The following is a 25,351-nucleotide window of genomic DNA, read 5'->3' on the forward strand; positions in this document are numbered from 1 at the left end:
CAGACTTTGTCTTTCTAGGCGCAAAGATTACTGCAGACGCTGACTGCAGCCAGGAAATCAGAAGACGTTTACTTCTTGGGAGGAGAGCAATGACAAATCTTGATCAAATAGTGAAGAGCAGAGACATCACACTGACAACAAAGGTCCGCATACTTAAAGCAGTGGTATTCCCTGTAGTAACCTATGGCTGCGACGCGAGAGCTGGACCCTAAGGAAGGCTGAGCAAAGGAAGATAGATGCTTTTGAACTGTGGTGCTGGAGGAAAATTCTGAGAGTGCCTTGGACTGCAAGAAGATCAAACCAGTCCATACTCCAGGAAATAAAGCCAGACTGCTCACTTGAGGGAAGGAAATTAAAGGCAAAACTGAAGTACTTTGGCCACATAATGAGAAGACAGGACACCCTGGAGAAGATACTGATGCTAGGGAAAGTGGAAGGCAAAAGGAAGAGGGGCCGACCAAGGGCAAGATGGATGGATGATATTCTGGAGGTGACGGACTTGACCTTGGGGGAGCTGTGGGTGGCAACGGCCGACAGGAAGCTCTGGCGTGGGCTGGTCCATGAAGTCACGAAGAGTCGGAAGCGACTGACCGGATAAACAACAACAACCCCACCCCTCCTTCTTTAACCATGTCATTTACTATTGCTCCTTTCATCTTTGACTATGCCATAATAATGTACAATATAATAAGGACATCTCTGGACATTTACAGAGTGCCTTTTCTTCACCACTGAGGAGGTGAGGCCTGTTCTCACACTTTTATTTTCAATGAAGGAGCAGGACTTCCTTCCAGGCCAAATGGTGGGGCTCCTGTGCAGACCTGAGCCAGGCCATCTCTCTTGCTAGAAATGAAGCACTGCCTGTATATCCCTGCCTTGACAACAGCCTGAGGGTCATATTAGACTTGACAGCAGCAGAAATAAGAGCCCTGCTGGATCAGACCAAAGATCCATCCATACTGATTCTGCTTCCTACAGTGGCCAACCTGATGCCTTCAGGAAGCCCACAAGCAGGGAATGCAGGCTGCTCCCATGGTTGCTCCCCAGCAACTGGTATTCAGTGGCATACTGCTCTGAACTTGGAGGTTCTGTAGAGCCTTGATGACAAATAGTCATTTAATAGAGCCATACTAGGTTGCTGCCAAATGCATATAAAGCAGATAGCTGGGAGGCCATTTAAAATACAGCATGGGCAGCAGGAGCGGGAACTGAATCATTCTACACTTCTGCCTCGAACTTCTTTGTCCCAGTGTTTTTTTCCTTGGTGGGGCTCTGAGAAGGGAAGTAATCTCTGTTGGGAGAAAAATGCCTGGGGATGTGGTTTGGGTGAGTGAGTGTAGGCAAGGGAAGGAGTCATCTCCCAATCATCCATGTTGTGCTGCACTTTATGTTTTCCCTCTTCCCATTATATGAATTTTGCGCAACTTAAGTTGGTCCATGCCGCCATAACATCTACTTTGAGAACATAATCCGAATATTGTTACGTGCTCACCACTCTCCTAAGTGGAGACTTTAGGTCCTTTTGTAATATTTGCTTATTTACTAATATACACGCAGAACATAAAATGGAGATAAAGAAGTACTCCTACAAGGCAGGCCCCCAGAAGGCATCTTGGGCAAGCCCCGATGCTGCACACACAGAGTTCCAACTAAACTTTCAACAGTCTTCTTCTGCCTCTGGCTCTCTCCATTCAAAACTGCAAAACTCCTATTCCTGCAGTCTCTCTGATCCATCCCCAGATGCATGTTCAAGTGCTGACCGGCATCTCATTCAAAAGCACAGAAGTGGTTTCTATTCCGACCATCAGGAGACCATCTCCCAACCATTAACTCCCATTAATGGAATATGAAGCAAGGATAACCATTATCAACCAGGATAACTTGATTCCAACTTAACAAAGGAATCATCCACCACCAGCAATAATGATTTTATTGTTTTTATTTTGTAATAGCTTACAGTGTAATACACATAGTAAATGCTATGTGCAGTGTGAGCCAGTGTGGTGTAGTGGCAAGAGTGTTGGACTGGGAGCCGGGAGAACCGGGTTCTAGTCCCCACTTGGCCATGGAAACTCACTGGGTGATTTTGGGCCAGTCTCAGACTCTCAGCCCAACGTACCTCACAGGGCTGTTGTTGTGAGGATAAAATGGAGGAGGAGGAGGAGAATGTAAGCCGCCTTGGGTTCTTTGCAAGAGGAAAAAAGGTGGGATATAAAGGTAATAAATAAATAAATAAATAAATAAATGTTATACCAGTACTCCAGGCCTGACCATACTTACTCACTTTCACCACCGAAGAGGCTGCTATTAGGCAAGGGGGCGGGGAAACTGCATACCTTCCAACTCCTCCAATTTACGGAAAACAGCCCTTATTTTCTGGCCCCTGACCCAAATTATCATCCCCATTCTGTCTCTATTTTCACAGCTTCCCTTTCAACCCTCTCCATCCCCATAATCACCTATCCAGGTAGCAAATTTTGCCAAATTGGTTTGAAGGTGTAGATATTTTATAACATAACCAGATTCATTGACATTGATTTAAAATAATGACTATGACCAGTTAATTAACAAAGCATGCAGCCACGTGAAGAGGCCTCAGCAAAGCATAAAATGTGTGGAGTGGCCACTGGAGGCCGGTGGCTCCAATTTTGGTGGGGCGTGAACCCCTTCTGGGTTTCCATTAGAACCAGCCAGAACGCTAAAGGCGCTGTCCAAAGGGTTGAACCCTATCCCAAGAATGGGCTCAGCACCATGGATAGCTCCTTTAGAGTTCTAGCTGGTTCTGACAGAAACCCACAATGGATTCGTGGCCACGCTGAAATTGGAGCCATCACCCTCCCCTGGGAGCGGCCCTTGACGTAAGGAGAGTGCACTTCTATGGTTTATCCTTGAAGTGTTGGAGGGCATGGCGTGCTGACTTGCTCCCACTAAGCCACAGACCCTAGAGACAATAATAAGGTACGGGGAGGGGGGCAGCACGTGATCTCCACAGCAGCCTTTTCAAATGAGAGCCACGCCACACGCCATGTTTGGCAGCCACTTTCATAGAATCACAGGATAGCTGGGTTGGAAGGAGCCTACAAGACCATCGGGTCCAACCCCCTGCTTAATGCAGGAGTCCAAGTCAGAACATCCCTTCCAGGTGGCTGTCCAGCCTAGAATCACAAAATAGTAGGGTTGTAAGGGACTTACAAGACCGTCAAGTTGAACCCCCTGCTCAATGCAGGAATCTAAGTCAGAGCACCCCTGACAGGTGGCTGTCCAGCCTAGAATCATAGAATAGTAGGGTTGGAAGGGGCCTACAAGACCGTCGAGTCCAACCCCCTGCTCAATGCAGGAATCCAAGTCTGAGCACCCCTGACAGGTGGCTGTCCAGCCTAGAATCACAGAATAGTAGGGTTGGAAGGGGCTTACAAGACTGTCGAGTCCAACCCCCTGCTCAATGCAGGAATCCAAGTCAGAGCACCCCTGACAGGTGGCTGTCCAGCCTAGAATCATAGAATCGTAGGGTTGGAAGGGGCCTACAAGACCTTCGAGTCCAACCCCCTGCTCAATGCAGGAATCTCAGTCAGAGCACCCCTGACAGGTGGCTGTCCAGCCTAGAATCATAGAATCGTAGGGTTGGAAGGGGCCTACAAGGCCGTCGAGTCCAACCCCCTGCTCAATGTAGGAATCTCAGTCAGAGCACCCCTGACAGGTGGCTGTCCAGCCTAGAATCATAGAATAGTAGGGTTGGAAGGGGCTTACAAGACCGTCGAGTCCAACCCCCTGCTCAGTGCAGGAGTCCGAGTCAGAGCACCCCTGACAGGTGGCTGTCCAGCCTAGAATCACAGAATAGTAGGGTTGGAAGGGGCCTACAAGGCCGTCGAGTCCAACCCCCTGCTCAATGCAGGAATCTAAGTCAGAGCAGCCCTGACACGTGGCTGTCCAGCCTAGAATCATAGAATAGTAGGGTTGGAAGGGGCCTACAAGGCCGTCGAGTCCAACCCCCTGCTCAATGCAGGAATCCAAGTCAGAGCACCCCTGACAGGTGGCTGTCCAGCCTAGAATCACAGAATAGTAGGGTTGGAAGGGGCCTACAAGGCCGTCGAGTCCAACCCCCTGCTCAATGCAGGAATCCTAGCCAGATCCTCCCTGCCAGGCGGCTGTCCAGCCTAGAATCATAGAATCGTAGGGTTGGAAGGGGCTTACAAGACCGTCGAGTCCAACCCCCTGCTCAGTGCAGGAGTCCGAGTCAGAGCACCCCTGACAGGTGGCTGTCCAGCCTAGAATCACAGAATAGTAGGGTTGGAAGGGGCCTACAAGGCCGTCGAGTCCAACCCCCTGCTCAATGCAGGAATCTCAGTCAGAGCACCCCTGCCAGGTGGCTGTCCAGCCTAGAATCATAGAATCGTAGGGTTGGAAGGGGCTTACAAGACCGTCGAGTCCAACCCCCTGCTCAGTGCAGGAGTCCGAGTCAGAGCACCCCTGACAGGTGGCTGTCCAGCCTAGAATCACAGAATAGTAGGGTTGGAAGGGGCCTACAAGGCCGTCGAGTCCAACCCCCTGCTCAATGCAGGAATCTCAGTCAGAGCACCCCTGCCAGGTGGCTGTCCAGCCTAGAATCATAGAATCGTAGGGTTGGAAGGGGCTTACAAGACCGTCGAGTCCAACCCCCTGCTCAGTGCAGGAGTCCGAGTCAGAGCACCCCTGACAGGTGGCTGTCCAGCCTAGAATCACAGAATAGTAGGGTTGGAAGGGGCCTACAAGGCCGTCGAGTCCAACCCCCTGCTCAATGCAGGAATCTCAGTCAGAGCACCCCTGACAGGTGGCTGTCCAGCCTAGAATCATAGAATCGTAGGGTTGGAAGGGGCTTACAAGACCGTCGAGTCCAACCCCCTGCTCAGTGCAGGAGTCCGAGTCAGAGCACCCCTGACAGGTGGCTGTCCAGCCTAGAATCACAGAATAGTAGGGTTGGAAGGGGCCTACAAGGCCGTCGAGTCCAACCCCCTGCTCAATGCAGGAATCTCAGTCAGAGCACCCCTGCCAGGTGGCTGTCCAGCCTAGAATCATAGAATCGTAGGGTTGGAAGGGGCTTACAAGACCGTCGAGTCCAACCCCCTGCTCAGTGCAGGAGTCCGAGTCAGAGCACCCCTGACAGGTGGCTGTCCAGCCTAGAATCACAGAATAGTAGGGTTGGAAGGGGCCTACAAGGCCGTCGAGTCCAACCCCCTGCTCAATGCAGGAATCTCAGTCAGAGCACCCCTGACAGGTGGCTGTCCAGCCTAGAATCATAGAATCGTAGGGTTGGAAGGGGCTTACAAGACCGTCGAGTCCAACCCCCTGCTCAGTGCAGGAGTCCGAGTCAGAGCACCCCTGACAGGTGGCTGTCCAGCCTAGAATCACAGAATAGTAGGGTTGGAAGGGGCCTACAAGGCCGTCGAGTCCAACCCCCTGCTCAATGCAGGAATCTCAGTCAGAGCACCCCTGCCAGGTGGCTGTCCAGCCTAGAATCACAGAATAGTGGGGTTGGAAGGGGCCTACAAGACCCTCGAGTCCAGCCCCCTGCTCAATGCAGGAATCCTAGCCAGATCCTCCCTGCCAGGCGGCTGCCCCGCCGCATAGAATCACAGGACGGTGGGGCTGGAAGGGGCCTCCGAGTCCAAGCCAGAGCATCCCCGGCAGGCGGCTGTCCAGGCAGGCCCCTTCCCGCCCCACCGGAGGGGCCCCCCTGGGAGGCGCCTACGGGACCGTCGAGCCGCACGCGCGCCCTGCCCGTCTGTCCTTCCGTCGGCCGCGCGTCGCTCCGGGAGGCGGCCGGGCCCGGGCGGGGCGGGGCGGGGCTTTTCCCGGAGCCGGGCGGGGCAGGCGACGCCGCAGGGGCGCGGCCGGGCCGGCAGCTCTCCGGTCGCAGGCGGCGGGGCCAGAGCACTGCGAGCGGCGCTGCGGTAAGCGCGATGCCCTGCGGGGGAAGCGTCCTTGTTGCCCGCACTTATCATCATCCTCGTCTTCACTGTCGCTGTTATTCCGTATTCCGCCGCTCTCGCGTAATATCTCCGCTTCTCTCTCTCCCGTCTGCAGGGCAGCTGTCGCTTCTCCGCAGGAGCGTGAAGGCGAAGCCGAGGTAAGGCGTTCTGCGGCAAACGCCTGGCGGGACTGAAAGGTTGGAGAGTTTCGGGGTTTACCTGTCCCCCGCTAACCAGGTAGGGGAGCTGGGTTTAGTGGTGACTGAACGGGACTGGTGGGGGGGGGGATTTAAACTCGGGATTAAACTCGGGATTAAACTCGGGATTATTACTTTAAACCCGGGATTATTTGGAGATTGTCGTGCGATGGTTTGGGTGGGTGAACGAGGGAGACGGAGACGCTGCTCAGCCTGGGCTCCATCCACCGCTCTCTCAGAGCATTACTTCATTTGATGTAATAACTTCATGGGATGTTACAGAAAGGTTGTAAGTAGCCCAGCAGACTTGAGGTACTTGCGGACGTTGTGGCCATTATTTTTAATACCGGTGATTATTACCAGAAAGAAAAAGAAGCGAAGCGAAGCAAAGCAAAACACCACACTGTGGCGAATTGCCAGGGACAGGAATGCCTTTTAGAAGATGGTGTCTGCTGTGCATCGCATAAAAACAAAGGAAGAATGCCTTTTTTCTTTATTACTCTGCAGATGTATGTATACGTAAAAGGATCAATTAATACGTTTAAGCTCATAGAGGAAAACCGTGAAGATTTCTTCAGTGGGGTGATGGCCCTCTGTGTGTTGTCCTTAAGAGGCAAGCAGCCTCTCCCGCTGGCCATAGTGGAGCCTCCCTCAACTCCATTCTGAGATCATTCAGCCCAGAGGGTACCAAAACTTGGCAATGTGCCCTGGAGGTAAATTGCGGAGGGTTGGTCTTACTTCTGTTTCCTGGATTACACCTGCATTTTCTGGACAAAAAAACCCGGAAGAAAAACACTTGTTACTATGTGAGAACTATTTATGTTTACTCCTCTAGCACTGAAAACTCCTCCAGTTTCACTTCTCTGCACAATCTATTTTCCAAACCATCTTGGTTGCACCATCTCCTCTCTTTTATTATTGTAGTTGCACAGGTTTGCCTGAGAGTCTGACAACATCCACTTTTCAGTATTTCAGCTAGTATGATACGTGTTTCGCTTCTGTGAAAAGAAAGGAAGGGGACTGGGTAGCAAGTTTTCGAGAAGTGAATCCTTTGTTTTATTCTAAAGAAGATTTGGAACTCACAAATCAACACAATCATAGGAATATTTGATTTGCGGCCTCTCGACATTTCTGAAGAGGGAAGTGCCTCAAATGAAAGGAAGCTTAAAGTACAGGAAAACTGTTTCACAGCCAGGGAAGCCCTATCCTTAGGCAGGGTTTGGCAGCCAGCCTTATAAGTTCTATGAAGGGGAGCAAATTGTCAGTTATTTGCCAGCAAATTGCCAGAGTGGCCGGGTGAACAGCCAGATGGGCGATTAAGAAATTTAATAAATAAATAAATATAATAAATAAATAAATTTAGCTTCGTATTATCTTTAATACTAAGGGCCTATTATTATAATATTATTATTAAAATAATAATAATAATAATATAATATAAACTATTATTATAATTATTATTAAAAATAATACTCGTATTAATAATACAAGTATTATTTTTAATACTAAGGGCCGCGGTGGCTTAGTGGTTAAGACGCTGAACTGCAGACTGGAAGGTCGGCAGGTCAGCAGTTCGAGACCCGAGTGCTGCGTGACGGAGTGAGCTCCCGACTTCAGTCCCAGCTTCTGCCAACCTAGCAATTCGAAAGCAAGAAATTGCAAGCAGATAAATAGGTACCGCCTCGGCAGGAAAGGTAACAGCATTCCGTGCACCTCGGTGTTCAGTCATGCCGGCCACATGACCATGGAAGCGTCTTCGGACAGCGCTGGCTGTTTGGCTTAGAAACGGGGATGAGCACCGCACCCTAGAGTCGGACACAACTGGTTGGGGACACCTTTTTTAATTATTTTTACCATCATTGGGTCACCACTTGAGTTTTCTTCCTCAGGCACCAAAACCTTTGGGGTCATTTGTGTTCACGTCTGTCTCTGAAATTCAACTGTAATTGCTTTATCCAGACCCAACAAATAGTTCAATCCTGCATTTTATTTTATTTTATTTTCTGTTCATGGAACTTAGGAAATGTGGATATAGAATTGCCAGGCCCATTTTAGCATGAAAAATGTAGACTTGTGATCCTTCCTCTATGTTTTCAAGATGAATTCCTAAAGAAACAGTTCTCTAAGCACTTTTCTTCAGAATGCTCTCACCTGGCAAGGGAGGCAGTTCAGTCTACAAGACTGAAAGCTGGTCTCAAGCTAGCACACCTCTTGCCCGGTCCTCCTGTGGTGATGCACGCACCTGTCACAGCAGACGCCGTCTTATAAGAGGCATTCCCTCCTGTGTGAGAGGGAAAGAGGAATTCCCTCTTCTAAGATGGCTTCCATTACGTATGTGATGATGGCCACTAGTTTAAATGGCTTTTTAGAAGGATCGGATAAATTAATAGAGGATAGATTTATATTAGCAGCTGGGAGCCATGATAGATAAATGAAACCTCCATAGTTAAAGGCAGTGTTTCCCTGACCTGGGGAAACAGTGGGCATGTCTGTTGCCTTCATGCCCTGCTTGTCAAGTATATCAGAGGCATCTGTCTAGTCACTGTTGAAAAAACAGCGCTGGATTAGATGGCCCCTGCCTCAGTGAGGCAGTTCTTACTTCCGTTGTGTGTGCAGTGGAGAGGAAGAGGTGCACAAGCAAACCCAAGACTCTCCTGATCTTGCGGCGGGTACAGGTGCCCATCTGAGCAGGGCTTAAGTTGCTACTGAAATCTGTAAGGCTACTTCAGGAATGCTCCGAAAAACTGGAGTCATCTCAGTATTAGAACACTCCTTAAGAAGCAGCAGAAGACCAAAGAGCCTGTGTCACCTGAAAGACCACCTTAAAGATGGTTTATTTAGCCATTATAACTCAATGGAACCTACATGTTTAGATGCAGTATACCTCTGAATACCAGATGCTAGTCTAGGGACGAACAACGTGTCAGCATTGTGGCCCTCTTGCCCTGCTTGTGAGCTTCCCAGAAACATCTGACTGGCCAATGTCCAAAATACAATGTTTGGATTAGATGAACCTGCGTCTGAACCAGCAGAGGTCTTCTTTTGGTTTAATTATGGTATGAGGTTTCATAGACAACAACCTGTTTCATCTGTTCATTATGAACTAGAGTGATATGTGTACATTTGGGTTAACATAACGTAGTATCTAATGATAGTCCTACATAGAGTAGACTTATTGAAATGAATGGGACTTAAGTTACTCATTTCAATGGGGCTACTCTATGTAGGACTAACCCTGGATATTACTCATAGTGGAAGACAAACCACTTTTAACAAGTTGAGATCATGGAAATACAAAAAAGGCATCCTGTTCACTAGGGTATTAAGCATGATTATTATGTATATTATATTATATATATATTAAACAAGCATTCCCCTGTATGCAGTGTTTACCTGACAGAACCTGGTTTAAAGCAACTTAAAACAAATAATTACTTTGCAATTAACCTGTTCATCCTGTAATAGTAAGCCTCAACTTATACAAGTATGCAATATGCAGAATCTGGAATGGGCACAAACTTTGGCTTCTTGAAAATTAATATGATTCCAATTTTAAAAAGCAAGTTACAGGGCTCACGAGTTTGTGTGTGTCCTTGGGGGTGGGGTTGTTCTTGAGGTTTAATTGGTAGGTGGAGGTTCTGCATTTGTACAGCACTCATCTTATCCCCTTGGCTCAAAGTTCTTCTCCCTACAGCCCCCCAAACTGTAGAATACTTCGATCGTATATCTTTGAACTCTGTCACTCTAGTCCTAGCCAACATAGTCTCACACTAGTGCAAAACTGAATGCCTCAGTACTAAGCACATCAAGCAAAGTTTTTATGAGGTTTCGCATAGTCCTGAGAGAAGTTGAGCTCTTTGGCACAGAATTTGGGTTTCTTACAATACAATCCTAATAATGTTATTCAGAAGGAAATTCCATTAATTCTGATAGATTTACTGCCAAGTAAATATGTTATGCTTAGAACTGTAAGACTAGGAACAGTGTAACCATCAGCCCTAGAGTAAGAATTTTGTCAAGCCAAAATTGTATTATATTGCTAAATAAATACAATAATTGTCCATTGCTCTGAACTCTGTAAAATGAACCCTCATCTGTATACCTCTGAGATAAGGGATGTGGAATTGTGTTATAGTTCAGATTTATACAGTGTCTTCCTACCCAGAGAACAGAATACTGATATTGTTGCAGGATATGTGTTTGTGCGTATATCTCTTTCCTCTGTTGCTGTCATCTAGTTCAAGAGAAGCTAACTGTGGGGCCAGATGTGACCCCACCTCCGTGCGGATAATTTTATCTGCTCTCTCAGTGGGTTTATCAATTATTAATCAGGCTGTCATAAAAATGCTGTCCACAGTTTTATAAATAAGGAAAAGACATTTGTTTTCAAGAGTTCTGTGTGTGAGAAAGAGACCTTCTTCCATCTTGCGATATTAGGTCTCTTGGATGTCCTACCACGTGTGCTCAGCACTGAGCACTGTGAAGTTCTTACTGCTAAGTGGTACTGAAATTATCAGAAAATCTGATCACTGAAAGGGTCAGGCTGTGCAACAAGATACACTTAGGGAGCAATCCTGCGCATGTTTAGACAGAAGGAAGTCCTACAACTCCCAGCATTCCCCAGGAATGCTGGGAGTTGTAGGACTTTCTTCTGTCTAAACATGCACAGGATGGCACCCTTAGATGATTATAAAGAGCTGCCTTACTCTGAGTCAGGCAGTTGGCCATCTAGCCCACTACCATCTACCAATTGTTAGCTCTACAAGGCCTCAGGCAAGGCACTCCTTCCACCACCTGGGATGCTATCTAACTAGTGGTGGGAGGCTGAATCTGGGACCTTCCACAAGTAAAGCATGCACTCTACCACTGAGCTGGCCTATGGCCCCTCCCTGGAGAATAGAACGACGAATGCATTCCTGATCTAGTGTATTCTAAACATGTTTTCTGCTGGGGAAAAGTGTTTGCTTGCTTCCACTATTACCCAACCAGGAAATAAAAATGAATATATACGTGCCTGAGATGAGAGTAAATATCACTTCCCCATACTTAGAGGGAAGACACTCTTGCAGGAATATAAGTAGTAAACAGATTAGACTAGCCTTGCAAATAATAATTTAGAAGGTGGTTCCATACTCACTTGTCTGAGTTTTTCCTCTCTTACAGCCTGTCAAGATTCCTCCTCCCATTACTACCTGTCTGTGATTATTCCATTGGAGGACCTATATCTCTGGTGATTATGAAGGGCAAAAAGTAACCATGACAAATATTTTTAAAATGCACTTCTTAAAAAAAAAATCTTATGGTGAAGTTATCAACACTGGTTAAACAAATGGAGGATGAGGAAGTTCGTGTAAGATAAGCCTATCAGTGGCTACTAGTCATGATGGCTGTATATTACCTCCAGTATCGGGCAGTATGCCTCTGTATCCCAATTGCTGGGAACACATGCTCTTGCATTCACATCCTGCTTGTTGGCTTTCCACGAGCATCTGGTTAGCCACTGAGTGAACAATATGCTGGACTAGATAGGTCGTTGCTCTGATCAAGCATGGCTCTTCTTATGTTCTTAATTACTGTTTGTTTTCCTTTTTAAGCAAAAAGGAACTGTGCATTTCGTCATACATACTTGTTACGTAGGGTAGTTGAGCTGCTTATAAGAATAGGTAAAAAGGTAAAGGTGTCCCCAACCAGTCGTGTCCGACTCTAGGGTGCGGTGCTCATCCCCGTTTCTAAGCCGAAGAGCCAGCGCTGTCCAAAGACGCTTCCGTGGTCATGTGGCCGGCATGACTGAACATCCAGGTACACGGAACGCTGTTACCTTTCCCGCCGAGGCGGTACCTATTTATCTACTTGCAATTTCTTGCTTTCGAACTGCTAGGTTGGCAGGAGCTGGGACTGAAGACGGGAGCTCACTCCGTCAGGCGGCACTCGGGTCTCGAACTGCTGACCTTCCAGTCTGCAGTTCAGTGTCTTAACCACTAACATAGTGTATAAAATCAATGGGCAGAATCCAACGGGGTGCTTACGCTCCCACCGATTCTCTTACACCCCAGCAGTTCCATTCCGCGAGCAGCCCCATCGCTTGTGCAACAGAGTTTTAGCACTTCTGTGGCAACCTGAAACAACCAGAAACACTAGTTTCTGAAAGGAGGCAGGTCGGCAGAGCTTGCGTAAGGGAGCTCTGCCCCTACCTCCTTCCGGAAACTAGCGTTACCACTCATCTCAGGACTTCTCCTAGGAAGTGCTAAATTTCCCTTGCCTAAGTGGTGGATCCCACTTGTGCAACAGAATCAGAAGGGAATCAGAAGGGTATAAAGGGATCAGTGGGAGCACAGTACAGAAAACCTTGAGGAGTAATCACAAACACAGGAGGGCATGATTCCCCCTTCTCTAAAAGGAACTCTGAAAGGTTATTTGCAATGTCAGAAGCTACTGGATGGCTACTAAGGCTGCAATCCTATGGATGCTTACTTGGGAGTAGGCCTCACTGAGCAACAGGCTAGGCTAAAAACAGGAGAATGCATGAACGTTAACTGGAGAAAAAGGTGCCCTTGGGAGTAATTCAAGCTGTGTTAGAAAATGCTTTAAACATAAACAGTGTTTCAAGGTCACTGAAGCTGAGCTGTCATAGGAAATGCTACAAGGAATGGATGAGAAGATTACTGTTTGTGACCCTTTTGGGGCACTGGGATTTATTCCAGGAAGCTAACTGGAGAGAAAAAGAAAAAGACCACATATTTTTCTGCAGTGACAGAACACCACTATGACATTCTGTAACGCTAGAACATTAAGAAGACGTTTTGAAATTTGTTTATCTTCTCATTCACAGTCATAACGCTTGTCAATACTTTAAAAGAGAAAGAGCAAAAGTAGCTGTGTAAAATGTAAACTTAGTAAAATTCCAAAATCATATTAGTGTATTTCCTTTATTAGGCCAACCAAAATATCACAAAAATGTGAAAGCTTTCGAGATCTCCAGATCTCTTCACCAGGCAAGATGTTTTAGAAGATCTGGACACCTTAAAAAAAAAAAAAGGCATCCTTGTAACATGAAATGGGGTTTGAATTTGAAAAACTGATTACGATGTCATGTTTTGGGGATAGCAGCATATGCATTAGAGGCTCATATACCAACAGCCAAACCAGTTTATCTCATTTAAATTCTGGTTTTGTGAAGATCCATGATTCAATAAGTGATGGTGTAAAGGGTAATATCCTTAGTTATATGAAAGGTAAAATAGAACTACCTTTTAATCCTTACTTATAACTATCAAAATCAAAATGTCAGTTAATATCTCGTGTATGTATGCATCTATATGTGTATGGAAGGCCTGCAAATTGCAAAAACTCCATGGGTGTGCATGTGGGTTGTGCGTATGTGTGTGCAGTACATGAACTGCTGCATTTTGATTTTGTTTTGTTTTGGTTATTTGTTTTGGTTTCAAACTGGGATTGAAACTTTGGTACAGGATTTAGTTTTACATGCATACCTACTTTTGGAAGAATGAATTGCTTTTTAATTATAATTTCATTTTTAGTCTTTGTATGCTTTTATATAGAACCTCATGTGGCACAGAGTGGTAGGCGCCAGTATTGCAACCGAAACTCTCGCCACGACCTGAGCTTGGTCCCAGCGAAAGTCGGGTCTCGGGTAGCCGGCTCAGGTCGACTCAGCCTTCCATCCTTCCGAGGTCGGTAAAATGAGCACCCAGCTTGCTGGGGGAAAGGTAGCCACGACTGGGGAAGGCAATGGCAAACCACCCCGCTACAGTCTGCCATGAAAACGCCAGCGCAAGCGGCGTCCCTCTAAGGGTCAGTAATGACCCGGTGCTTGCACAGGAGGAACCTTTCCTTTCCTATGCTTTTATATGGATGACAGTTACTTACAGTTAGTATACTACATATTATTTTAAAGTTGTGGGTATAAAACAATGTATGTATTAACAATGTTATTATAGTGGATTTATCATTTAGAATATTTTTGTCGTGTTTGTAACTTTATTGTTTCCCCCTGAGGAAGAACGGTTGTATTTCAAACACAATGGGGATTTTGCTTGGCAGTAAAACATTCTCAGAAACTGTCCACATCTATTTGCTGTGTGGTGTGGTCCGCCTTCCTTTAGCAGTCACATTTAGATAATACATTGTGGCCTGGTTCGCATGCAAAGACAACCCATGGCTTAAACAATCCATGGGTTGTCATGTACGAGGGGGAGCACCCACCACTTCCATGCACCCACCACTTCCACTTTTAATCAACAACCTATGATCGGCTCATTTGTAGGCTGTTGAGCATGAGACTCAGACCCATGTTTTGTTGTTGTGTTAACTTATTGGACATGCAGTCCAGGTTCGCATGTCACACTGACAGCTTTCAATCGTCTCAATCAGAGGTTGTTTACAGAAAACGGAAACAGCTCACACTGTACAAACAGAAAAGGCTCCATGTGCAGACATTTGCCTCCAACGCATGGAGGATGAGAAGAAGGTGACAGAAGGGGAGCGGTCCTAGGGGTTGGCATAGATGATCTTCAAGGTCCCTTGTACACACAAGTAGAATGCCTAAGTAGGTCTACCATGACTTCCCTTTCTATATTTTGCCTGTCTTCACCCTTCATTCTATTTGACTTCAAACTGGTGCTAGGTAGGGAATGTCACTTGCTCCATGTGCTTTGTATTAAGGACTTTCAGAGGCATGCCATTCCTGCTACTGTTAGAAAAAGGATTGTTGTAGGAGCAGGTAGAGGGGGACTGCAAAACAAAGGTGCGGGATTGCTGTATGCAGCATTGTAAACTAGTAAGAAGATGATATCTCAAGTAAGGATGTTTATTAAGGAGTCATAGCAGTTTCAGAACAGATGCTGTGTTAAATGTTTTAATAGCATCTGCCAAATACAGAAAGGGTCTCATCAGACAATTATCTAAAAAGTAATCTAGACAAGTAGTACATGCAATTTTGTTGGCTTGGCCTGATGAAGATCTCAGTCCGTAGGATGTCTTTAGCCATGGAAGAATTATTCAATTTAAAAGATCGGTTGTTCTTACTTCCTATTTGGTTTGACTCCATGAGAGACTGACTCAAGCAGAAATACATCCCAAATTAACCTATTTGGTTTTATAGCTTCACTGTTATTGTAAATAATAATGATGATAATAATAGCATTTATAGAGCATATTTCAAGTGTTCAGAGCACTTCGCAGATATTATCTCAGTAGTCCTTATAAGAACCCTATAAGATAGGCCAGTATGATTATTGCCATATTGTAGACAGGGAGGCTGAGAGAATAATGGCTTGTCTAAGGCCAACTTGTGAGTTTGTGGCTGAGGTGAGACTGGAACTGGGGACTTCCTGAATCACACTCTGAGCTACCATGCTGCACCACTTCTCTGCTTGCACCCCTAAATTGTTAAATGCCCATCATGTGGCACGAATTTAGCCCTACCTTCACAAATGCAGGGGAAGAAACATGGTTTGACAGTTCTGAAGCTAACCAGTGGATTTATCTTTCATCTTGTCAGTATTCGCTCAGACGGGGCTTCAGACTCTGTGGAATAATATTCTACACATTCCCTTTGTTAGGGCTTCCTTGTTTTATCGTTTTAGACAGGTTGGCTGGTAAATTAGTATGCTAAGCTGCAGCTGAATTCTAAACTACATAGACTAATATCTGTGTTGGCTTTATTAGCCAGTGGGAGGATGGTATTACCACAGCAGGTGTGAAGCAGCATATGTTGTGCTTTGGAGTTTTGTCCTGACATTGTATGATTTGTTTACATGTCTGATTTCTAAGCCTGTGATCTCATCCTTGGTCATTTTCAGAATACAGTTTTTGCTTTGTAAAAACGCAGACATTTCCACTCATTCTGTTTTAACACATTTAAACATGCCCACAAAAAAGACTCGGGCGATTCTGTCTGATCTTTTAAATTATTTTTTTCTTTTGATGCATTCTTTTCAAATAAATTCCTACCAGATTCTTCTACTTCTTCTTCCTCTCTCAGAATCATGTTGTATCAAAACAGAGTTATATTTCACATACCTATGGAGAAGTGGTGGAGCGTTTCTACATCAAGTGATCTTTATTTATTTTTGCTACAGGCCATTACAACTTAATTGTGAACAACTCTCTCACACACACATAAAGGCAAATATAACCAAATGTGATCCAAAATAAAGAAGCAAACAACCCCCACCGCTATCTAAAATTGTACAAAACAACAGTTTGTTAAATATGAATAAAAATTATACACATAGGATTGTAATCAAAGGTGTAATTCCACTGACAGCAGAACCAGGAGAGGGTAATTCCCCCTGCACCCCTCCACCCCTTTAAAATCTGCTCCGGATGGCTGGGAAATCCTCCGGAGCAGATTGGGCTGCAGTGGGGAGGAGAGAGGAAGAATATCTCATCATGTTAGCAAATTTCTTCAAGCATGATGTTAACCCATAATTGTATAATGCTCCAAAACAATATACTAAATTGGCCTTTTGTATTGGAGGAACAAAGACCTAAGTTAAGTTATCCGCAATGATAAATGAAGTTATCAGTAATGATACCACCATTTTGTTAATATTAAACTACCATTGGTTTGGACACATTTTGCCCTATTTTTAGCTACTTCATATGACATAACTGCTTGTAGTAATTCTGTCCAGTCCACTTTTGAGCAGATGCTTAATTAGGTTGCAAGGTTAAAATGAAAAGAGAAATATGAATAAGGGGGATGCACGACGATGATGATTTGTGTATACCCCACAGTTCTATTTGAAATAGAAGAAGAATGTACTTATAGTGTGCTTGGAGTTGTGCATGTTGACATGGACAAAGTTCATTTGAGTGAAAGAGAACTGAATGGGAGGGAGAATATTGTGAGAGTTGTTTCACTTTTTATAATAATTGGTCAGCAGAGGTGTGAAAGCTGGAAGTGGAGATGGGACAGTGTTGCAATAAATATTTGTGCTGATTTGAAGGAAAATTTTTATTTAAAAAAAATAACCCCAGGGTTATTTGATGTCCAGCCGTGGGAAACTCAGGCTCCGAAGGTGTCAGGTTCTGGGATGCAGAGAGCTAGCCATCTGTCCAAGTGGGCCAGAAGCAGGTGTGTAATCTAAAACAGGCAGAAGTTAAGGTCCAGAACGGCAAACAAGGATCAAGGACCAGATGTAGAAATGTATGTGTGGTCATAGTCAGGCAGCAATCAAGATCTAAGGCAGCAATCGGAAAAAAGGAGCAGGAGGTAGGATTTCTGCAGACTAAGTGGCTAGCTCTGATACCAAGACCTGGTGTGAGTAGATTAGCTCTTGGGTACTTAGACAAGGTGGTACAGCAGCCTAGATACAGCACTGAAGCCCAAAGCTACTAGGCCTCAGTAGTGCCATCTAGGATGTACAGAACTTGTGTGTTTCTTTGGATGCTGGCCTACATTGAAGAGGAGTTTGCCATTAGCAGATGACTTGAAGGTGATTCAAATATACAAGGAACCTCTTGGTATTATGAGCTGCCAACAGTACAAATGCATCTCAAATAATTCCTCATGACCTGTTATTCAAAGCCAGCCATTTTGTCTACAAAATGCATTAGCAACTGAAAGACAAAAGGATTTGAGAAGGGGGTTGACTTTAGGCCAGGGGAAAGAAGAAGAATATACCAAATAAAACAGTTAAACCTAAAAGCAAATAGTACCTTACCGGACAAAACTCACCCTGTCAGTGGTAACTGCCAAAGCAACAAGCTGAGGACTGCTGAAAAGGTTATTAACTTTGCCAGATTGAATTATGCAGCTAAACAAAAAATAAAAACAAAGTAACGACTATTAATGCTTAAAAAAAAATATCTTACAAAAGGAATAACCTTAAATAATTTGATAACCTGCTTTGCAGTGTCTGTTAATTCCAGTTTATAGTAATGTGGGCAGAAAATGTTATTAACCAAAACGAAAAGATTAAATTTAATTTTATTGTAGAATCTTCAGCTGACAGAAACTATGACTGAAACAGGACAAACCTCCAGACATTTCCTTCTCTTCAGCTTCGAGAATGTAAATGCAGCTCCAGAAGACGCCATTCACAATAGATCTGTAACCATTCCAGACATTGCAGAACACATGGAGATTAATATCAGGTATCACATGGAACTTACACTCTCTCTGGCTTTTCTTCAAACACCTGTTTTTATTTTGTTTTTGCTTTTAAGCTTGTTTGAGGCAAATTCATTTAATATATGTTAGATGACTTACCAGAGTGAAAACCTGATGCTATCATTTCAGATGATCACAAAATATTCTTCATCGCAAAATATTGTGCAATAAATCAAGGCAACTTTTAAGTCTCCAGGAGCTTACAGATCATGGTCATTCATGAGAAGCCCAGCTGTTGTAAAGAGCAGCTGACAAAGCTGTGCTTACAGCATTCTTTACATACCTTGTCTTTTAAGGCTGCTGTATAACCTGCCTCCTGATCGGACGGTCCATAAAATTCTCGCTCTTTCTTGTTAAAGCTGTCTCTTCATCTGGGTACTTAAAATGACTAAGCAGCAAAACAGTGTTCTTCCAAAGATGTGTGGTTTGCTTTCTACAGCTTCCCAATGTCTGCTTGTTAGATTTCCTCACGTTCATTGGTATCACTGGCATCTATATATATGACCCTGTGGCCCTCTGAAGCAGCGCATTTCCCCATGCATACTGGAGTCACACCAGCAACCTAAGGATAAATTTTCACACCTCACTCACCTGCCAGTAATTCCTATTCGCCATAGGCGAGTGGCTATCTACATAAGATTTAAGGTGTGGAGGTGTTTAAGCTGGGGAGAAGTTCTGTAGCTGGTCCCAGGTTCAGTTCCCAGCATTGCCAGCTAAAAGCATCTCAGGTAGACCTCCGCTTGAAACACTGGAGAGTTGCTTTCAGTCAGAATAGACAATACCAAGCTAAATGGTCTAGTGGGCTGACACACTAGGCAAGCTTCGTATGTTCATTTCCCATAGGATACGTGTCTGCTACAATAGACTATCACAGCCACCCTTCTGGAATAAGAAGACAAAAGTGCTGCTTCTTTGTGTAAAGCTTTTCCTTTAGAAATAATGGCTTGTTCTGAATAATTCATAATGTTTTCTTAGGCAGGCATTAGATACACTATTTGGATTACATGATTGATAGATATATCCAATCTAATGAACATACTGTTCAAAGAGAATAAACGAATCTCTAGCAGTGATGGGGTTGTGTGTATGAAGAGACTAAAATTCGGACCCCTGGCCATCCACATTCTGCAATTTCTGTAGATTATGTAATTTAAGCAACGATGCATAATTTCTCTTACGAAATTATCTAAAGCATTGCATAATTCTTATGAAAGGGATGATGGTGGTGATGATGCATTTTTACTGTTTAAGGGCACAATCCTACGCATGTTTAGACAGAAAAAAGTCCTACAACTCACATCATTCCCCAGCCAGCTATGCTGGGAGTTGTGGGGCTCTTTTCTGTCTAAACATGCATAAGATTGCGCCCTAAATCATTTATTCTGATTTCCCCCCCTTGACATTAGGAGGGACAGAGAGCTATGCCAGGCACTGAAAACCCACGACAGCTTTTGGAACTCTTTATTTAGCACATCTCTGGCTACTGAGGTATAGCATATTTTTGCAGTCATATTCAGAAACAGATTCTCAGAAAGCTGAATTCTGCACTAAGTAACAGATTCTCTGCCTTTTATGTGCTCCTGGGAGGGAAATCACAGGAACCTAGTGATGTAAAATATTTGTTTTTTTGGAGGACTGCTTCCTACCAGTTTGATACATGTGGCTAACAATTCGAAATGCACTTCTGAGCCCCTTAATATATATTTGGGAATCGCAAGAACTGCGTTGCTGGATCAGACAATGTCTGATTCTGTTTCAGACAGTGACCCAATGGAAAATCACAGACAGAGCGTGATCGCAATGTCTGCCACCTGTTATTTAACCCCCTGAATCTGGTACTCAGAGGTAAACTGCCTCAGAACTGGAGGTTTCATTAGCTAACCTGTCCCCCATGAATCCTTTTTAACCATCTTAAAGCCATTTAGGACGTAATCCTATGCATCTTTAGACAGAAAAAAAACAACCCTACAATTCCCAGCATTCCTCAGCCAGCCATGCTGGGAGTTGCAGGGCTTTTTTCTGTCTAAGTGTGCATAGGGTTGTGCCTCTAAGCTAATAGCAGCCACTACTTCTGATAATGAATTCCATAAGTTAATTATGTGTTGTGTGAGAAGAAGCATTTCTTTTTGTGTGTCCTGAATATACTGGCAATCAATGAGTGATTTCCATAAGGTTCTCATATTTTCAGTGAATTCATGAGAAAAATCTCTCCCACACTCTGCCCACTCCTGTTCATAATGTTATAAATCTTTATCATATCCTCCCCTTCCCTTAGTTGTCCTTTTTACTAAAGTAAAAAGCCAAATCACGGTTAGGTTTCTTCATAGGGAAGATACTCCATCCCCTTGATCATTTTAGGCGGCAATCCTACACCCACTTACCTCAGAGTATGGGCTGATGCAGCTGACCGGGGGATGCTGGGAGTTGTAGGACTTTTTTCTGTCTAAACGTGCACAGGATTGCAGCTTAAATGAAACAAGTGCCATTCAGTAGGCATGCATAGGATTGCACTGTTAGTTACCCTTTCCCAACACTTGAATCCTTTTTGAGACAAGGCAGCCAGAACTCGATGCTTATTATACATTATCTATGCTCATTCGCTTGTCCCTGCATTAGATTTTTATTCTGTTGCCCATTTAAATGTGAATTTGTTTAACGTTGGGACAAATCTGTGATGAATTATGATCTTCATGTGTATTCAACACTTGCAGTGCTGTGACCCAAGTTAGCCATCAGCTTGCAATAATTGGGGACGAGTGTAACAGGATATACAATGGGAAACAGGAAGATTCGCTGTTTCATCTTGCAAAGGGGTAAGACTTGCTAGGGGAAATGTTCAATATTAGAATGATTTTGTATGCTTAGTAATCTACTTCAGACAATAAGTGGTGCCTGCTTTTTTTAATGCTCCTCTATGTAAAAACAAAGACTCCCCTGCAAGTAGAAAACTAGCCCAGCAGGGAGCAGGTTAGGCTGGAACCCTTCATCCTGATATGCTAGTTTTTACTTGTATGGCATGTGCATTCAAAAAATGTCTTCCCCAGCCCGCAGCCTGAAGTGCTGTGGTCCACCCTACCAACTTATTCTGCTGCTTGAGGCTGCTACTAGACATGGAAGGAAGATAGCCCTGAAAGAGAAATTGCCTACCTTTCCTTGGCTGAACGTGTGGTCTGCAGGTTACCTGCATTCTGACCATCATTGTGGTAATTGCCGCAGAACCTCTTGCCTGGAAGAGCCCTTACCGTATCCATGTTCCCACTATTTGCAGGACTGCAGTTAGCCACTGGACCAAATTCTTTTGTGTGGCCACTTGCCATTCAGTATTCAAGCCAAGGGGTGGCTGATAGGCATTGTGAGCAACCTATCACAAATCTTGGGGGGCCGCTACATTTTTACCTGCAAAGCTAAATACATATATTGCCCCTGTGTTCCAGTTAGGCGCAAGTGTGACTTGCAAGAAACTGCAGTATCATACCTATATAGCTATTTGGTGTGCGGCCTTTACTGTATATCTAAGGACCGAACTAGATGTGACATTAGATGAGTTTGTATTTAAAGTGCAGTTTTCAAAAAATGCAAATACTATCAGTTGTGTGGGGACCATGGTGATGATTGGGATTGCAGGACGGGGGGGGGGGGAAGGGAAATGTAACCCTTTCCTCCCCTGCTGCAGTCCTGAGGTGCTATTTACATTGGGAGGAAATCCCCCATTGGCATCTTCAGAGGAGGGATTTCCCCTAGGAATGCAACAGGCAAGGTTAAATTCCATGTCTGCTAGGAACCTGATAATTACCACCCCTCTGGCTGATGCTCTTTCCACTTAACCCCCCCCCCCCCGCATGTTAAATGCAAAAATGTATTTAATGTCACGTCATGTCTAGTTTGACCCTCATATATAATTCCAGAGAACGTTCCATCACACTCTAGCATGAGCAAGAAACAGTCCCCAGGATTTGGGGTGGTGGGGTGGGGGTGGGGGACTGGATCTGACTGGTTATGCAGATAGGAGCAGGCTTGGTTTTCAGTGGTTGAGGTCCCTGGAGGCAGGGGAAATATTTAGCCCCCACCAGTTTCATTTCTTTTGATACAAATGAATAGATGCAAAGCTCATTCATTCTGACAGCAGACAACTGGTCAGCTTGAAGAAAGATTTTTCACACCCAGTGATGTCATGACTAACTTAAGTCCCATTGATTTCAATGGGTCTACTCTGGGTAAGACTAAGGCTGGATCCCAACCCCCCCATGTTTAACTACTTGAGCGGGGGCATATAATGCTTGTTTAGAGCTCGTTTTTCTAATGTTATAATGCCCCATATATTTTAAAACTACATTGTGATACATTAATTTCTCCAACTCTTTCATTTCTTAATAGGATAGCAGTCAGTGTTTTTCAGACTTGTTTTTGGAGCAGCATTAAAAGTGTTATGAAAAGTTTGGGGAGTTTCTTGAACAGTGGCTGGAGAAAGAAGATGATTGATAATGGCTGGGTAAATGTCTCTTATTTTGCATTCACAACTTTTCTGTTGAGGAACGGGACAGAAATAAATGTAGCCAAAGCGGAATTATAGTGCAATCCAATGTCCATCTACTTGAAAGTTACATAGAATAGAACTGTTAGGGTGGAGTCCAGAGCAGAGCCTGAACATCCTTCTGGCTTTCGCCGTTTAGTCCTATTGTTTTAGAGGAACTGAGCTAGGCTAGTTACAGTGGTTGGTGGCTTATACTTCCATTAGTATCCTGCCTGACTTGCTTGTCTCAAGAGCGTCTGTATTACCCTGAAAACTATTATTGTCATAGCAGATCAGTCTGGCCTCCACGGTAGCACACGAACAGTTGACAATGAATGTGCAAGCTCATGCCTTGATTGGACCAGAAAGCAGAGTGCTAACCTACTCCCTCTCAGTTAGTGCCAGATGGGAGACCATGAGCTGGATCCAGACTGTTAGTTGCACATCATCCCCATTGAAGTCAATGGGAGTGAAGTCATGGCTAAGGTTTCGCATTGATTTCAATGGGCACTAACTTAGTCTGGCTCTAACCCAGTTAGATTAATAACAACTCTTCCTTCCGTTGTCCAATCTAGCTTTACATAATCTGAGACGTTCTCTTTTTTGTTGTTAAGTTCCAAGGGCAAAATAACATGTCTAGGCTTTCGGGCTTTTACATTTTTTAAAAATTATACACTCTCCTTTAAAAAGCTCAGAGTGGCTTACAAGGGGTTGTGTGTGGTCTGTATCCCAGTACTGGCCAGGCCCACTACAGCTTGCCTTGAACAATGCCATGGCCACCGGGGCCCAGTTAATGCGATCCCTGCTTGCTTGGTCACGCTCTTTCCTCCCCTTCCACACGGTTGTCCCGCTTGTTCCCGGGCAATGAGCAAGATCAAAGGCGTTCATGCCAAAATGCCAGTTTTATCTTTTAATTAAACTTGAGAAGTGTTTGATCTTGACTTGGGAGGGGAGGGGCAAAGTTTAAGAATCCACCTCCATTGCATAAATATACTTTTCCTTGATTGCCTTCCACTAAAACTCTCGTCAGATATAGATCCACATCCTGCATTCTGTGCTAGGACAGCCTGAGAACTGCTATACCAAGTGTTCCCCCCACCCCGCCACCCCAGTTTTGCTCTTATTCTTAATTTCTCATGTTTTTAATCAAATTCTTTGTTCTCTCCATTAACAGACTATTTGGATTCTTCTTAAGTATGGGTGTCAGAAATGGTTGCCAGCCACCCTGCTTGCTATTTTGATGTGGTGGCTAGTCACTCATGGACTGCAAAACTAGTATCAAGACTTGCTATTGACGGTCACTGCTGGACTCTGACCATTCCGTATCTCACCCAGGAGGTGGCATTTGCTTTGTTTGTTTTTTAAAAGTTATCTATGAAGAACTTTTTCTATTTAAAATGTAGGCTAGTGCTGGGTCACTGCTGTTTTCATACCTTTAAAAACAAAAATATGAATATGGGGTTGTTGCTGGATAACTACCTGAATTGCTTATTTTGAAATATGTACGTTCAGGTAATTCAAGTCTGTCTTTTATACGTTTAACAAGCTGAGCGCTTCACAAGGAAGGAGTGTTTTCTAATGGAATTTGGAAAGATGACAGAAGGAATGCTGGCCATCCTTTTAAATAATGTTTGCACTGTAAAATATATAATGAAAAAGGAAATCTCAAAGACTTGGAAAAAAATAAAATTGACGCTCTGAATATAATTGTTAAGTGTTATTACATGCTTTCCTTGTATGTATGTTTGATCATAACCCATCCTGCACACATGATCTCATAGAAGAATCCAGTCATCCCTGTTCTCCCCAGGGCTCTACTTGCATCTGTAGGTATCAGTGGCTGCTTTATCACAGACTTTGAGATCAGTATTGGACTACATCAGGCATTAGCGCTTTGTCCCATGACTCACTATACTCGCAAGAATGTACAGCCACAAATATATTCATTACATGATGATTCATGCCCTTATTTGTACAAAAGGTAAAGGAGTCATAATTGGAAAGATTAAAATCCCATTTATAGTTTGTTCCCTCTCTCTCTGTGGCATTTTCCTGAGCTTAGCATTGCTATATGCTGAATTCTGCATCTCTACAGCACCGGGGTTGATATTGTCTAAGACAGCTGAAAGTGGTATGACAGAGGCATTCTACCATAGTATATGCACATTCATTTCTTATGCTCCATCATTGCCTCTGGGGAAACAGATTTTGGAGGTTATTTGTAGCACTATGAAAACCTGCACATCCTGTTTACCAGAGATGACGGCAGGATGGCAATGCATACATGACAAATGTTCATACTACCTGCAACACTCTGAAATAATTATGGAATGGAAAGTTGCCATTGGCATTGGGTAGCTTATGTCATGTTTTTTTTTTTTTAGTGGAATGATAATTTATCTTTCAAGAAAAACAGTGCAGAATTAGGGCTAATGTATATATAGCAGACAGTGGGGCTCTGTTAAAGTAGTTGCACATTGGCACTAAATGACCTCAACCTGAAACATGTTATACTTTCCCTCTGCTTGAAGAAAACCAAAGACACAGTCATAAATTAGTG

At 44.3% G+C, this 25,351-nt stretch overlaps 2 protein-coding genes across 2 annotated transcripts in view; one reads left to right on the forward strand and one right to left on the reverse strand.

Annotated features, from left to right (window-relative positions):
* TTLL1 (TTL family tubulin polyglutamylase complex subunit L1) overlaps positions 1-17,893 on the reverse strand; it is a 123,849-nt gene extending 105,956 nt beyond the window's left edge. The window contains exon 1 of the mRNA XM_084811225.1: positions 17,847-17,893. The gene's annotated coding sequence lies outside the window, so the exon portion shown is untranslated. The remainder of the gene's footprint in view (positions 1-17,846) is intronic.
* Positions 1,306-24,816, forward strand: LOC146340240 (uncharacterized). The gene is made up of 7 exons (XM_084811915.1): positions 1,306-1,326; positions 5,605-5,927; positions 6,061-6,103; positions 18,108-18,265; positions 20,993-21,094; positions 22,656-22,770; positions 23,966-24,816. The coding sequence occupies exons 1-7, from the start codon at positions 1,306-1,308 to the stop codon at positions 24,065-24,067; spliced, it is 864 nt and encodes a 287-aa protein (XP_084668041.1). The 3' UTR covers positions 24,068-24,816.
* The last annotated feature ends 535 nt before the right edge of the window (positions 24,817-25,351 follow it).

The sequence above is a fragment of the Heloderma suspectum genome, chromosome 7, assembly GCF_057233095.1.
Source record: "Heloderma suspectum isolate Gila_16-S chromosome 7, 16-S_ref, whole genome shotgun sequence".
Taxonomy (NCBI): Eukaryota; Metazoa; Chordata; class Lepidosauria; order Squamata; family Helodermatidae; genus Heloderma; species Heloderma suspectum.